The sequence below is a fragment of the Hippocampus zosterae genome, chromosome 5, assembly GCF_025434085.1.
Source record: "Hippocampus zosterae strain Florida chromosome 5, ASM2543408v3, whole genome shotgun sequence".
NCBI classification, from domain to species: domain Eukaryota; kingdom Metazoa; phylum Chordata; class Actinopteri; order Syngnathiformes; family Syngnathidae; genus Hippocampus; species Hippocampus zosterae.
The window spans coordinates 11,357,752-11,374,292 of NC_067455.1; the positions used below are offsets into that span (position 1 = coordinate 11,357,752).

Below are 16,541 nucleotides of genomic sequence, written 5' to 3' on the forward strand. Positions count from 1 at the left end.
TAAGAAAAAAAATAGCAATCATAGAACATTGCTGCCTTGGGATTGGCTGGCAACCAGTCCAAAATGTAGTCTGTCTATCGCCTGAAGTCAGTTGGGATAGGCTGTGGCTCCGCGTGACCCTGAGCAGGGATAGCACCATAGAAAATGGATGTCTGGATGGATGGATGTGTTATTGCAATGATCCTGATAGGAAACTCATGACTATAGATTCTTAAAAGATGTGGCTGCTAATGCAGGAGGGTTCCCCATTTCTTTTCATCATATAGCACTTTGTGGCCAGCAATTAAACATATAATGTTAGGTTAGGTTAAGTAAATCACACAAATATTACTTTACAGTCCACCACACGGCTCAGCAATGGCCAATAAATCTACGCAGCACTAAGAGCTTGTTTCTTTACTTAAAGTCTGAGCAATTAAAACGTTGCCAGTGTCAGTCTGACCTGTCCAGCGGCATCGACCACTTCCTTTAATGGCGTATGACTGCGGCCCCTCGGCTGTTAACCTTGAGCCGAGGTGGCCTAGCCCACTGCCATGACAACAGAGACACCTTTAAACCCAACACATCGATCTGCTAACAGCTCCTTGCTTCATGTTGCGTGACCTCCAAGAGGTCAAAGGGAATTAATTTTAAAAAAAAAAGTGGAGAGGAGGGGCGTGGAATGTCACTGCCTCTGGCTAAGACCGCAGCACAACTGTTCAAGCAGGATATTAAAAATTCCACTTTTATCACTATAGCAAATGCGTGAGCAATGCAACCTGTGATGAACATGCTCATGGTTAGACGGTGTTGAAAAAACAAAGGCGAATGAAACCTTTGGTGAGGGCGTCCATCAGTCTGAGAGACGCGGCCCGTCTCGCAGGCTTGCGGCTCAAACCTCAAGTCTGCGATTTCACGCTTGTCTCACTCTTATCACTGTCATCGGCCAGGTCAAAAATCCATTTTATGTGCGGGAGAAGCACTTGTGTGTTCCAACTTCAATGTAACATTCTTTGCTGCGCTCCCAAGTATTGAGGGAGATACGCTCCAGTGCAGGCAAATTACAGATAAATCAGTGGCTGCTCATGCATTTTAAGTGCCACATTATACACAATCCATTAGTAGCCATAGAAGTTCAGCATGACTTGCGATATTAAATCTCCGTGACTGAGACAATGTGGAAACAGTCGATATGTGCCAATAGATAGGAGATGAGAGCAAAGGAATGACGCAAGGATGAGACGCCTGCAGTCCAAATGATAATGGCCCGGGCTGGCGAGACTGATGTGTCGCTTTGTTATACAGCCACAAAATCTCATTCAAGTGGGAGCAAGCTAAATGGTGTGGAAGTCCTGGATTAATTAAATTGTTAATTATACTCCACTCGGCTCGCGGTATTTTTTCCACGCTATCTCGCTTTTCATGCCAAAACTGACCTTTGACTTGCAGCGTGCTGCAAAAATCAGCATGACGGGGCAGCTGAGATGAGTTATCAGTCCTTGCAACTCAAGCTACTGCAGACGGCTTTGCGTGTGACTGCAAAAGAATTCAAGAAATTAAAAATAAGCACTAAAAGTGAAACAAAATGCATGAAAAAGAGGGAGGAAAGTGGTCATTTTTATGATGTTATTCACCTTGTAACTTTTTACTGCAAAATATTTGACAGTGTTCATAACTCATTGTCAAAAAGGAAGTTTAAAATAATATACATGTATTTTATATATAAAATGAGGGTTGTTTTTCTTTTTTGCTTCTATGTGGAATTGATATCACAATCCACGCATTCATCCATCGATTCTACCCATCAGCTTCTCAGATGGCGCTAAAAGAGATCCATTATGAATTTATGCTATACTAAGGCTACAAAACTAAGAGCAAAACTGGACAATATGTGAGAAAACACCCTGTAGCCCCACTTTATATTTTTAGTGGAATAAAATAGATAAAAGGCAAAAATAATTTCCGACACGCTGTTTTTTTTCCTTCCGGCACATCCATATTTCTAATCGAGCTCTCTATTCTCTTCCACTCATTTATTTGCGATTCAGTAACCTTCTTATCATTGTAATCCTCTGCACTAGTCTGCTATTTCTTCTCCATGTGCTGTTTGACTGGCGCCAGTGCATGCATGCAGCAACTGCATCAAGTTGCTTCTCGTCTCCTGTAATCACAGCTGATCAGCGATGCCTTGAGCACACTGGCCTGAGGGTAAACGGAGATCACACAATAGTTTCACCATTGCCCGAAGTCAGTTGCTAGATAAAAAAAACGACCCATCGTCTTTGGAGAGGGACTTGATGGATGAGAAGAACCTTGCATTCAGACGACGTCTCCCTACTCACAGTTCGTATTTATTTATACTTTCCAAACTGTTCATTGTGACATTGCGTAGTGTGTTAATGCTGACAGATGCCGTCACTGAACGCAGACCCCAAAGAAATAAATTGAAGACAGTGCTTATTTCTGCATCACAGCAGCTTACAGCAACCCTCAAGCATCTGGCAGCGTGACTGGATATTCGGTACGCTTCTATCAAATACACTGACCCACGTTATAAAGTACAAAAATGATTATTGTATGTTCTAGGTTTATACCCATGTTTTATAAACAAGGACGTTTCGCTGAACTACTGCAAGTGCCTCAGTCATGTGTCGTAATATTAACCTTTTGTTACTTAGACAATAAAGGAAAAAATATGCTTGCAAATATTCTTACACTGACTGTCTACATGTGTAGCTGCACCATTTGTGGTCAAATTTCCTTTCCTTGATTTATATTAGCTAATTTTAGCATGGAGTGTCATTAAACAGCTTGAAGCCTCTATTTCTTCCAGATTTATTTACTATTTGCCAAACTGCTACTTGTTGTAAACAGAGTTGAATTGAGTTCAGTGCCATCGCACAGAGCATCTGTCAAATTTTTGCTTGCAAGACAAAGCAAAAAATTAGCCCAATGCCAGCTTGTATCTCAAAAATCTTGTAAAGACGGGCCACCTAGTACCCAAGGTACCACTGTATAACCGTTTTGACTGTTGTCCAGTTATGATTCTCTCAATGTCTTCAATTACTTTGTATACCATGAAGCTTAATATTGTTATTGCTGTTCTCATTGGCTATTGGACTTGATCAATGTACAGTCAACAACTGAATACTCATGGTTCAGCAGACACAGATCCACATATTGGTAGACACTTTTGAAGAATGTTGCATTATATAGACTTTAGCCTCGATACACAACAAAACTGGGTCCACGATGGCGACCCCAAATCCAGCCTTCAACCAAATCTGCCGAGTAGAAATGATTCAACCAACCTTGGGTAAAGGTAACCCACGGCGCTCAAAATTAACAGCTACCCAGCAAGTGGGCTACAAAAACAACCCAGCATTTCTTGGTGGCGATGATTAAACCACACATTGTTCTCCGAGAGAAAAAAATGAACAGAAGATTAAGAAGTGCACAAGAGCATGACGCGAAGGCCCGTCCGTCTCTTGGCATTCATGCAATAAAAGGCTGCACAGAACCCAAACAGCACTTGAAGCCGCGCTATGAAACACGAGCATTGTAAAATAGCATCAGTGCCTGTGACGGCTTCTACTCATCCTTATTTGTGTCTTGACACAGGGGAACATCCCCTCTGCTGTGAATAACACCCCCTCCCGACTAATGTCTTGTTAGAGATGAGGAACGAGTAGAGGTGGAGCTCTTTTGGTCCGAGCCACTTCAGTAAATGTTGAGACAGCGAGAGGACGAGAGCGTCTGCAGAAAGGCGATGGGGGAGAATGAAGGTGTTAGAGGGCACCGTCTCCGGAGGCCTCGGCGCTTGGCTGCCAGCGTGTGTAAATCAGCAGGCAGCTCACGGCTGCAATGAGGTAGAAAATAAAAAAAACATAAAAATGTCCGCGTGAAATAAGAGGCAAGGAGAAATCTTTTATGGCGAGCCTAAATTCTCCTTACTCTGCAGTAGATCCAACGGCCAGCTCAGCTTGTCTTTTCCAGAGCCCATTCATCATGCTACTGTCTGCATAGCCACAAATTACTCCAATTACCCACCTGCTCTTCATCTACCACACGTATGACCTAATGAGAATCCTAAATTCACAGAATTATCGGTAATAGTGACTTAATAGGGCTGTGGCCCATTTCTTGATACTTGTACTGTATTGTGATGGCCAGTCCCAAGTAACGTAAAGTGTGTTTTGGAAATAAGGACTCAGTGCTTGGATGAGTTTTCACTGCACTCAGCAGAGAGTATTGTTGAAAATTGGAGCACAAGAAGAGGATGCAAAGCTCCATGTACATGTTTTAGCCCTGCTTGACTCAAATTTGACTTGGTCTGGGGTGTTTCTTCCACTTCCCACGACGAAACTATGAAATTTATTTTGGAGTCAACCTGTCCTCCCTCAAGCGTATCCAGTTGTTCCAAAATGCTGCGACTCGATTACAATATATCACTGTGAAAGGAAACCCTTGAAAAACACTGAACTGGATTCAAGGCGCATTAATAACAGTTACAATACACTTACAATGCACTAAATCAAATATAGCCGTTGACACGGCACTGGCAATTCCCATTCATCTAAAAATAGCAGACCCGTGTTTCTGATATGCCGGAGAGGAAGCTCTGTGTTAATGTCCTGCATCACACATACGTGGTCGTTCTATGTAAGCAGCGCACTAAATTAGCTCAGGCTAGCTTGGCAGCCCAGTGTTTGAATAAATAACGCACAGACACTTAATGAGGGTAATTACAAGCAATCTGCTTTTTTTAGGGGCTGGTAAAGCCCTGCAATTCAATCCTTCGGCCTGCTTACTTCCGGTGTACTGTGCCTGACATTGAGATTGGAGCTCACCTAGAATGTGAGGTTACACTTAGAGCATCGGTCGCATCACACTGTAAACTATCCGGCCCAGGATCGTTACTCAGCTCACTAACTAGTAGAGTAAATCAGAGCTCTGACCTCATATTAGAGCCCCAGGCAACGAGTAAACAGAGTTAGAGTATGGCGGCTGGAGCCGAGTAAATTACCAGGGAGGAGATTGAGCACGGGGCCAGGCGTGGGAGAGGTTTATGGTAGATGGACAAACACCTGTCACGCCCATAAGACGGATTTATCCTGAGTGATACGTCAACACATACAGTAGCTCTCGCAAACGTGACAGCCCACACCGTATGAAATGTGGAATATGAAAGTCCAGTGGAAGCTCTCAAAATTAATCGGAACTCTGAATTCAACTCAGGGTGTTAAGATTAATTGAATAATCGATGCATCGGGTATGTGGACATGAATGACAGGAAATTACTCCATAACTTGAACATTTTAGAATCAGAAACCCTTTGAGGACTGGCCTAAACAGTCTATGGAGGCACTGACATAATCCTCGATAAATGGGATGGGCCACCCATTGGGGAGTTTTCTGGATTCCATCACATTTTGCTTCCCTTTCACTTACGTCACATTGCAAAGAGGTATGCTATCATTACAGAGCTCACTTCAAGCTTTAAACATCCTAAGAAGTTTAACATACTTGACCACATTTTAGCTGCGTGTTCAAATAAGTAAAAAGCCAATGTCTAGGTTTAAGAGTGAGATCCATGCTTTCTCTCCGCTTTGTACAGTCACATTTAACATTAGCATTTTTCACAATCTTGAACATTGTCGCGGAACATAGTCACAAAGAATACTATGTCCTTCAAAAGGTTGAAGCAGCCTTCAACTTGGGCAGTCTTTGGCCAGCATTGTGATACAAACTGCCTTTAAAAGCACCCACAGGCCTCTTTACTCAATTTAAAAGCCTTCCCCATTGTTAAAAAGAAATCTGCTCTTATGAGAAGATAAATAAGAGCGGGAGACCCTGGAAACATGAAGGCAGGTGGGTGCAGTAGAGGAACGTTTGCATTTTATTAAAGTTATCCATAAATCATTGAGTTAAATGCCCATTTGGGAGCAAGGTGGATGGCGATCAATTTGCACGTCTTATATGGAACTCCTGACACGGTCTGTCAGGACATGCCAAAGCTATTAGCATTCTTCTATAGCATGGTTAGCCACGTAAAGCAAGACAACGCATGAGTGCAAACACTAAATGCGTTAGAATCTATGCTAGTCCTGTAACAACTTGAATTGACCTGGCTAATCCATACAAATAATACACTAGGGATTCTCAATTTGCAGGTTGGGGTCAAAAGGTATGTGGTTGGTGGACAGTCTGTCAAAATATATATTTTGCAGAGGATCCTCCGTTTATGACCGTACCGACATACATTTTGAGGTTATACCAGCATCATGCAGGTCTTGAAAATGTTATGGTCGTACTTGTCTGTACCTGAATTTTTGGGGTGGAATTATGATGTTTCATAATCACAATTGATAAAAGTGAGTCGTGGCTCAGCAATAATAAGGAAATGCCCATCCCAGGGTGACCAAAGTTGAGAATCATGGATCAAAATCAATGAAGTACTGTGAAGTACTTTAAAAAAAATACTATAAAATAAAAGCCGACACACTCCTGTTCAAATACCTGGTTTTCGTGACATATACAGGTACGTATTTTAAAAAAAAAAGGAGAAAAAAAAGACCCAAATCAATGATTTCAAAAAAAACTTTTACACAATCATTGTGGCCGATAACATGTATTATTCACCCCTTTTTTGAGAGCCTAAGTTAAATAACTGAAATAATGCGGTGTGCACACCCTAGTATACTCTAACTGGTGTCTGTAACAGTGTTCAATCACAATGAAACTCAGGAGAAATTACATCTAAAAACACACCTACCACCATTTAAGGTGAGTTTGATTAATCCCAATTAAAATTCGGATGTTCGAGTAAGTTTTCCGTGCCACTTTTTTTTATTCTTATCACAAGGCTGGAGAATGTGTGCTTACAAGGACTGCCGTTACAAACTGTTAATAATTAAATTGAAAACAAAGTTCACCTTAGCTTCATTGAACACTAAAATTTCCCATACACATGTAAGAAGGCGTTATGATTGGACGAGACCAATGTGGAACTTTGGGGCCACAATTCCAAATTATATTTGGCTGAGGATTGCCATACCAGACATTCTGTTTGACAGATTGCAAGATCATGTAAAATGTATGATGACATACTGTGGTTTTAATGATAAAAATATTCTTTTAAACCAAGCGGTCGCCGCATTCACTCATCAGCCAACTGATACCTTGATGTGTCAAGTGCTGTGAGTTATGTTAACAGAACTTGACCTCAATTAAAAATGGGCTAGCTCTAGAAAACGGTCTATGTGGACTTGTAGGGATGTGGACCAGCAGAAGGGCTTTAATGGAATTCTGACAAAAAGCCAGTTGGAGAGGCAATTCATTTGCTGTGAAATCTCAGACGATGGGACATAAATAAGGCTTTTGGTGCTGTTCCTGACAGAAACTCTAAGTGAAGCCGCATGCTGATCGACTGTATGTCACATCGACCTGGTGAAAGTACATAATGTGAACAGCTGACAGCTTGATCAAGATGAAACCTTAAATGCCTTGAGCTCTTTGCAGAAGCCTCGAGGGTTATGGGAGGTCAAGAGGATGCACGCATGAGCATGACATTCCTCGACTGTGGTGAGCAAGTATCACAGCTAGACATCTTCTCTTCTAGTGCACCGGTTTCTAGTAATACGATCGACTACCGCCCCAAACTCCTGCAGAGACCTACTCGGGGCAAACATAGAAGACATATTGCAGAATAATAATGGTTCACTCTCGTTTCTTTTGTAAAGAAATCTGGTTCAAGTAGCAAAAAAAAACATATTTCAACATATCATAAACATGATGTGTTTATTATTTTACTTTATCTTAACCGTTTTGTAAAGCGCTTTGTTACAGCTGCCGCTGTTGTGATAGCGCTATATAAATCAGCATGTATTGTATTGCATTGTATATTTGAATATTAATAACCTCCAAGGTCTGACAATGGAAGAGACAATATGGTATTAGTGGCATCATTTGTTCTTTTGCAGATCACTAGAAAGAGTCATTTTAGTTTAAAGTTACATATTCTTCCGTCATCTTTCTCAGCGTATCTTGGAATCTATTTTTTGTCCCAAAAAAATATTTACTTTAGATTCTACAGTCTATACTTGGGAGTATCTTTCTCCTCTACTCTATCTATCCAGTCCATATATCATATGTCCGTCTATGATAAGGAGTCATCTTTATGGTTCCAGGTATTAATTGGTGATGTTGTGGTATCATTAGTGTAATTTAGTGCGTTATAGATTAATGATGTGTTGGCATTTATCTTGATGTTAAATTGCAATAAAATAACCTGTATATTTCCAGAATATGGCACTCTACATCTAAACGGGGGATGGGGGTATAGTTGACATCCATTAAGGATATCCATTATTGTCACATAAAAATGAAAGGCAATACTTAGCCTTACTTGCCACTGGCAACCATATTCAGACAGTAAAAGACAGACCCGGAGGGTAAATAGCAAGCCAGGCAGCAAGGAAGCCAGGCAGCAATGTTGAAGTCCTCATTCAAGTATCAAAACATAAAAGTGTAATACTGTTGTCACACATATGTCAATTGATGATCGGTGCTGCCTGAAAATTCCCAGCCTTCCACTGCGCCCATTTTCCGCCCTAAACAAAATGTTTCCTCTCTACCTCTAACACACCGGCAACGCCGCATATTCAATAACTAATTATGGAAATTCGTTAGACCTCCAGGCAGCAGAGAAGCTTCACGGCTGCTACAGTAAAGAGCAGGATTTATGTTGCTTTTGAATGTCACCCAAAGGACGGGAGACTCGCTCATCACTCAGGAAGAACAAACCCCAGACGCTGGAGAAAAGATGAAGGGAATACTGACACACTTCCTTTCTAACTTTGTCACAACCTTGAGCGGGCCTCTTTGTAAGCCAAAACAACCGTGCTCGAACTTCGCTATTTGACTCAGGAAGGCTGTAAAATGATATGTACAGTGTGTGCCTAACCTCGCCAAGAACGCGCCAAGCAAACGCTGCCTCGCCTGCTGTCAAACAGCCCCTCGGAGGGCGATAAGCGTCTGTGCTATCAGAGTGCCTGTCTGCCTTATTAGTGCACCTCAGGCACACAGCCCAGCCGGCCATCTGGCACGCTGTGATCTGCTGCCCGGCAAACTCTCTCAGGCCCCATAAAGTACACAGAGACCTCTTTGAAGCATGCAACAAAAGTGCTGACCGAATGAATGAATCATTTTACTACAAATAGATACATATGTATTTATTCTGAAAACGGACTGAAAGAATCTCACATTGACAGTGCACGTCCAATCGCAACACTAAAAAGGGCAAAGGTTACGGCTCAGTTCCATCTATGCCCTTCATAGGGTCTCTATTGCCACCTTGTGGTATAGTTATCATGTTAAAACATTTTCCCCAAACTTGAATCACCCTGGGACTTGGAATTTCCTGTTGTCACAAAGTGGAAATCCACCATTATGAAAAGTAAGAATAATAAAAACAATGTTCCAAACTAGCCTTTGAACACATTGTATGTGTACCGCACTTTTAAACAGAACTACACATGCTTAAACATCAGAGAGCACTTTGTTGAGAAACTGAGCATGAACGTGACAATTGCATATATAAAAAATGAACAAAGTAAAATTGAATAGCACAAATGCACAAAATGTCACTCTTGTCACCTCTTCCTTTTAGGAAAAGTACATCAATGGTTTGCCTTTTTAGGAAATGAAGGCTGCAGAATGGTGAAATGTTATTAGTTATTATATCTAAAAAGGGCAGAGACATTTGTTCAGGTGAAAACACATGTGAAAAGTATGGAAGGTGTGTTTGAGAAACACTTTTAGGGCCTGGAAAACAAAAGAAAACAGAGGTCAGTACAGCGGTAACCATGGGCATGACGACGTATTATTCTTACGCTGATGTGGAAACTCGTGACTTGTGCATTGATCACAGAATCTATGTGAATTGAGGACCCCCAGTCATTGTTTTTTTTACCAGCTATACACAACCCACCCAAAGTGGGTTTGCAACCCCAGTTTTGGTGCCCACCTACCAGTTGAGATTATAAGTGGCGTAGTAAAGTACATTAGATGAGGAAAAAACAGTACAGTGTGTTGTAAATGGAATGGATCAGAATGGCTATAAGGTTGCATGCCAGTGTATTTTAATGAGAGTCTTTTGAACAAAGCAAAAGTTTTACCAGTATAATCCACTCACAGGGATGTGCTTATAAAGCATAGAGCTCCAGTAAGTAGTCTCTGGGCACAATTCCGATATTTCCATTTTTCTCTCCAACCCACCAACCATAGCTCTGGTACTCCTGAAGGAAGACAGATGCAAAAATCATTTATCATGGATGAAGCCAAAAAGAAACGCACACAAATTGACATTTTGATCCAGAGCGAAAGGTGTGTGTGTTAGTTTGGGCCTTACTCAGAAATGAGTAGCCTGAACAGCAGATGTGAAGAAACAAACTTAGAAATAGAAGAACGAATATACTGTACAGCAGAGGTTGAGTGATCTACTGTAAGATCACTCACATTTAAAGTAATGTTAAAAAGTACCGTAATTGGATTCGCTCATTTGTCCCTAAAATTACACAAGTGTTTCAGTATCTTTGAGGAATAGCAAATGTTCTTTGCAATATGTTCTATATGCCCTCCCTGGTCTAAACACGGCCTTCTGATGAATATTGTGTTTGTGGAATATGCATTACGCAGCAAAATCCACCTGTTTTTAATCCCTCTAAGCAGGGGCGGCCATTTTGTGACTTGCAGTCGCCGGAAAATGACATCACTGTTGCTCAGGGCTAAGGTCACGACTCACCTGTTGTCTGGGTTTGGTCATGTGACATTCGCAAGCTGGGCACTGTGATGTCCTTTTCAGTCACCAGCAAATGGCAGTACGAAAATATGGCCACCTGCTGTGATTAATCAAAACGTGTGGATTTTTTTCAACTGAATTAATATGCAACCATTGCAATATTAATCAGAATACCTTGCTTAGACCATGTTTCGTGTCAGAGCATAGATTGTAAAAATTCTGACTTGACGTTCCCGTTGACGGTATGAACAAATTGTGTGTGACCTTCGAGGTTCCGCTGTTTCAACATTACTTTGCATTGTTTTCCGCTCACTGTCATTTATCATCACCGCATTTCCCGCCGAGTGCCTGATTATACACACATCAGCCTCAATGTACGTAAAAGCCATCATATATAAATCTGTCACAGCAAGGCAAAAATAAAAGTTCCTCTGAATGGGTGTCAGCATAGAGGACACAGTGGAGACGTGTCTTGCCTCTCTCTTTGACCAAGAGCCTGACCTCACATCAAAGTCTTGGCCAGGACATGAATCAACACTGAGAACTCCACAAAGGGGGGATGGAGGGGGGAACAAGAACCTGCACAATGTCTGAAAGCCAGAACTGACCACATCTGTATTCACTTATTGGGTGAATGCTCTTGTGTGTCCAAGAAACCAAAAAAAAAAAAAAAGAAAATCACATTTCTTTCTCCGCTTGTTTCTGTCGCACCTAATAGCAGTGCCATTGCTCAGTGGATTCAAAGAAAATGTGCGGCTCATTTGGGAATGCTGAGCAACCATTTTTCTTAGTCCAAACATGCACAGTATTGATTGAAAATATTGAATTTTGTCTACAAGATTAAAAGCGTGTCACAGTGCTCACAGAAAGCAATCCGATTACTCTGGCGTCATCCCTGTGTAGCTCACAGCTCCTGGGGGTACTATATTTACATGATATCCAGAGATTGCTATTACAGTGCAGCCTCCATCCACAATTTGCAAGGGAGTAACCTAGTTCTTGGGACGCGATCACAAAGAATCATTTAACTAGTTGTAATGTCAATGCATTTGACTATGAAGAAGGTGTTCTTCACAACAGACCAAACAACAAAATCAACTGTAATTGATCACATGAACCTCTTTTTAAGAGGTGCAATATTTATCCCATATTCAGATCTACATTACACCAAATTTGACTGTGGTCCAAATAAAAAGGTGACCTAAAGCTGTGCAAAAGAAAAAAAAAAGGCCAACCCAGGAGTAAGACAACTTTATATTGCAAAAATAACAAATGCCATTAGTTGCAAAATAAACAACACTCAATGTCACATCCATTTAATTTGCTTGTCACATGATAAAAGTGACATTTCACCCCAAGCCTCTTGGTCATAACATTGCAGAGTGACCCATGAGTGGGTGCGTGTGTGTGGGTGGGTGCGAATGTGTGTGTGTGTGTATACATAACAACTTCCTGTCACTAGCCTTTGAAAGTGGCAACACCTCATTGTGCAGTTCTGGTTGACAAATAAGTCGTGCTTTTGAGCGGGTGCGGGACACAACATGAGAGAGAGACAAACGACTAATGGCACCCTTCACTGGCTACACTCGCACACAAACACACGTTTCAACACACAGAAGCCTTGGTCAGCAAGTAACGCTGCCCTGTCACTTTAATACTTTACGGCGAAAGAAACAATGAATGCATCCGTTTAAAAGCACATGCAGTATTGGGCAGTATGTGTTAAGGGGCGGGTTCATATAGGTTACAGTAACATCACACAGCAGCAGCATTGTGTTAGGACAGTGTTTACATTTTATCAACCATTCCAGCCACTTAAGCGAAGTGAGACGTTACTTTTCTCCATTAGTTTTATGTGCTGTGACTTGAACTGGTGAGGAGGAGGAGGGAGTGGGTGTTTGGTGCAAGCATATCTGGACAAAGCACCCCCCTCCTCAGCCACAGTCGGGCACTATAATCAACACGCAGGCCCAACTGGGGGGTCCTGCAGCTGTACCACTACAGCTTATTTCTGAGCTGAGGAATGGGGGAGGGATGGAAAAGGAGAATGGGGAGGGAGGCTGAGTGGAGCAAGGAGTCGGCCGTCCCTCCTGCTGAAGCCCAGACAGGTTTTATGGTTGCTGCCCTCGCAGTGGGCCACAACCCCCAATACCAAGGTTCCAGCTAATGGCGCTCGCAGTCCAAGAGAAAGGGCAACTTGATTCTTGGCCCTTTTCCGCACACAAAGAGAGGAGTCATAAACAAGCATTTGGCCATTGAGCACTGGAACGTCTGTCTGCTTTGTTTCATTTGGTTCCTCACGCCAGTGAAAGGGACATTATTCATTTTGTGGATCAAAACAAATGATTGACACTGTCATTAAGCATCAAAAGTAACAATTAAGAATTTCAGCTTCATTAAACAAAATCAATAATCTTTGATTGTAAAAAAATAATGTAGTTCAATGATTCAATGACTTTTCTTATTGAGCAATCACATTTGGGCATGGTCAAGAATAAACCTTGATTTTTAGTCATGTTAAGTAATTTGGTATCATTACCATGTGTACATTTATTATGGTTACAAATTGCAGTGGTCTAGCACTGTACTCAATTGTATTCAACAAATTCTATTCAGTTCAGTGACATAAGGGCACCATATTAAAAAACACCTTTGATGCGGTGCACGCCACCATGTTGATACAGCCCTTGGACTGGAGCTCATGAGACTGAGCACATTTACCTAATGCTGTGGGCAATCACTGTACCCGCATGATAAGTAGCCGCAAAATATGATTTATTTTCTTAAATAATATCAATTTTCATGTTGTATGATTCGTTTACCCTTGGCTCTTTTTGATGATTGCATGCAAAGGCCACTAGATGGCAGACTAGACTACAAAAATAACCTGGCAAGATGTCAGAGGGTCTCCGCAACCTGTATTAAGAATTCACCCAGCTCCCAAGGATAACATTTCACAAATAGGGCACAAACCACTTTCCTTATTTGCCCCCTCGTTTGCAAGCATAAGTGTGGTAGATGTGGCATAAGGTCCAATCAAGTCACACGAAGGAACAAAAATGCTCTTGTTTTGCCACCTAATGAAAAAAGTCCTTTCAGTCCTCCACACCCTCTAGCTAGCTGACAAGCCTCGGAAATTGGACGTCCAGTACACGTCCTCGCCTGCTCTGAATAGCGTGTGGGACTGGGCCTTGGCTTCCTGAGAACACACATTCCTATTTGGCGAGGCAAGCGAGATGTCTGATAGGTGTGTGGGCTGAAGGCAGCATTGGAAGCGCGCCGAGGCGGCCCAGGCCCAGATGGACGTGATGGAACGGTGAGGCGAGCCAACAGCCCTAAAACAGTTTCCGTCGTGACACATCTAATCCTCATCAGAGAGGCAGAGGCTGACTGTGGCCCAGTCGGCCTCCAGCTCCAGGCACGGGGCCAGGTGCTGCCAGTAAAAGATATCAAGAACCAGTTTCTCCCAAGGCCTAAGAATAACTTTGTTCAGGTGGTTCTGGCTCAGCAGCACCTCGCTCAATATTGCTGTTGAGTTCATACATTAAGACAAATATCTACATTCAAGGTTTTAGACAAGGCAGGTTTTCATTACCTTGCTCAGTATATAAATGGTGTCTCCACGCTTGAAAGAGAGTTCATCCGGGTGGTCCCCTACACAGTCCCACAAGCCCTGGTAGTAGTTTTGATAGTCGGTGTTTGTGTCTGGACGGATCATAATATAGGGTGCAAAATAAGAAATGGAAATTAAGAACATGAAGCATTTCAAGTTGAGTCTTTTACATATGGCGCAAACAAAAACAGGCCTTATTGTAAAAAGGAAGTTGGTCAAGACGCTTTAGGTCTATTTCTAGGATTTCACACTTTTAGAACTTCCCCTACAAATGTCACTTCTTCTTTCTTGTACTTTGTGTTGAACCAACAAAAGTGTGACACTTATTGATGAATGTCAAGGGCCAACTGATGGTGTTTTCTTCCATTCACTTTGGCCTTTTCTACCTAACACAGAGTGATGATTCAATTCCAAAATGAATGTGTATAAATAAACTATGCTTGTAATCCTCATAGTGCTGTTTTGTCAGGCCCTAGTTTGTCATTCAAACAGCCCGACGTGCGTGGCAGGCATGGGCCAATTTTTTAATTGGGCTTTGGGCCACTTGAGCGTGCCCCACCAATTCTCCACCAAGTGACAGGGAAAATGTGCGGCTGGATCACGAAAAAGCATCCAAGTCACTCTCTTGATCTACGATGCGGCGTCTGCTAGATAGCCAAAAAGTTTATTTCAGTTGTAAAGTTTTATCATGAATCACTAATGATTTGTGTCGTCTCAGCAATTTTGAACTGCCGTGGGAAGACAAATATGGAATTGTGGAAAATCACATCAGACGAGAGTACTCGACGAAGCCCAACATTGTTTTTCTCTTATAAACCTGCCACTGTGATCAGTTTTTGTGAAAGTTGCTACCATAACATCCACATCAAATATGAAGTGCTGTCTTACACCACTTGTCCACATACACGTTGTGTTTCTCGTTCATTACCTGACCGATAATATTGAATAATACCCAGCTGAAGTGAATTTTTAAAAATTGATACTGTCGGGATATTGTGCCTTTTTGTGTGGCATTGGATATTTTTACCTGGGAGCACTTCATAGATGTCTGTATCTGGTGCAAGTCCCACATCATCGTACATTAGCTGTTCCTCCTCCTTTTCCTTCTCCACCTCTTCCTCCTCTTCTTCTTCTTGGATGATGCCAGACTGATCTACAGACATGTTTGGAGAATATAACTTCAAAGAATCCGTTGTGGCTGCTGCTGACAACCTAATTAGTATTAGTAATACATAGGACTACGACAAACCTTTCAAAACAAGGTCTATCCATTTCACCCACTCCTTCGCCTCTTTCGCCGATGACGCACAAAACTAATGAAAGGACAGGCAAAAATATGGCAGTCTGAGACAAATTATTCACGTAACACGGAACATAAACAGTGCATTCATAATTCACAAAAAGGCTCCACAAACAGCATGTTTTCATGTTCAAACATACACATGTTAATAAATATGTATGCAAGGCTGAGACATTGAGAAAGCAGCACTGTCAAGTCAATGAATATGATCCCAGAAGAAAAATGTAATACATGCACATGCGCACACACATAGTGAGAAAAAAGGAGACAGGAAGTGTACAGTACCTGATAGTCTCGCTTGTCAGGAGCCGAGACTTCAAAACAAAAGTCCTTCTTTGCATCTTTCCGTAAGTTGGTGTTCATTTTGACATTGTAGCCATCGATGCCGAACTCACCTTTCTGCTGTTTGTCTGTCACATGGCAACATCACTGTCAACATCCCAGAACCACATCCAGTCTATAGGTCACTCTTAATTCGACAAGAACATAGAATGACACCATTACCTTTCTCGTGGCCATAATAGTAGAAGGTCCGATAGCTAAGAGCGCACCATCTCTTCTGCCACTCCTGACCGAAAAAGCTGTGGTCTGTAACAAGATCAACAATACGTCTATTGTGTATGTTAAATCGCTCCATGTACAGCACTTTGTATGCAGCGATGGCTGTTTGAAAGTGCTCTATAAATACTGTTGACTTGACTTGAAATAACTGATGAAGCATTTTTGTCCAATGCAATAATTAATAAATGAAATTGTGTGATAAGGTCCATGGCAAACTGCCTTCGGGAACATGAATAATTCAATGAAATTCCAAAGTAAGAGCTGGAATGTGATGTTTTGGCTGCTTT

The 16,541-nt window shown here is 41.8% G+C and overlaps 1 protein-coding gene across 6 annotated transcripts in view; it reads right to left on the reverse strand.

Annotated features, from left to right (window-relative positions):
• skap2 (src kinase associated phosphoprotein 2) overlaps positions 1-16,541 on the reverse strand; it is a 31,594-nt gene that overhangs the window by 11,195 nt on the left and 3,858 nt on the right. The window contains exons 6-12 of one of the 6 annotated variants that reach the window (XR_007962561.1): positions 16,198-16,281; positions 15,979-16,103; positions 15,643-15,706; positions 15,421-15,546; positions 14,376-14,485; positions 10,175-10,277; positions 1,416-1,515 (exon numbers count right to left, since the gene is read on the reverse strand). Coding sequence is in view for 5 of the 6 variants with exons in the window: in XM_052066719.1 (XP_051922679.1) it covers positions 12,892-12,990; positions 14,376-14,485; positions 15,421-15,546; positions 15,643-15,706; positions 15,979-16,103; positions 16,198-16,281 (608 nt within the window). In the remaining variant the exon portion in view is untranslated. Of the gene's footprint in view, positions 1-1,415; positions 1,516-9,197; positions 9,805-10,099; positions 10,278-12,399; positions 12,991-14,375; positions 14,486-15,420; positions 15,547-15,642; positions 15,707-15,978; positions 16,104-16,197; positions 16,282-16,541 lie in introns of those variants that run through there. The other 5 variants (XM_052066721.1, XM_052066722.1, XM_052066723.1 and 2 more) reach the window with 5 other exon arrangements.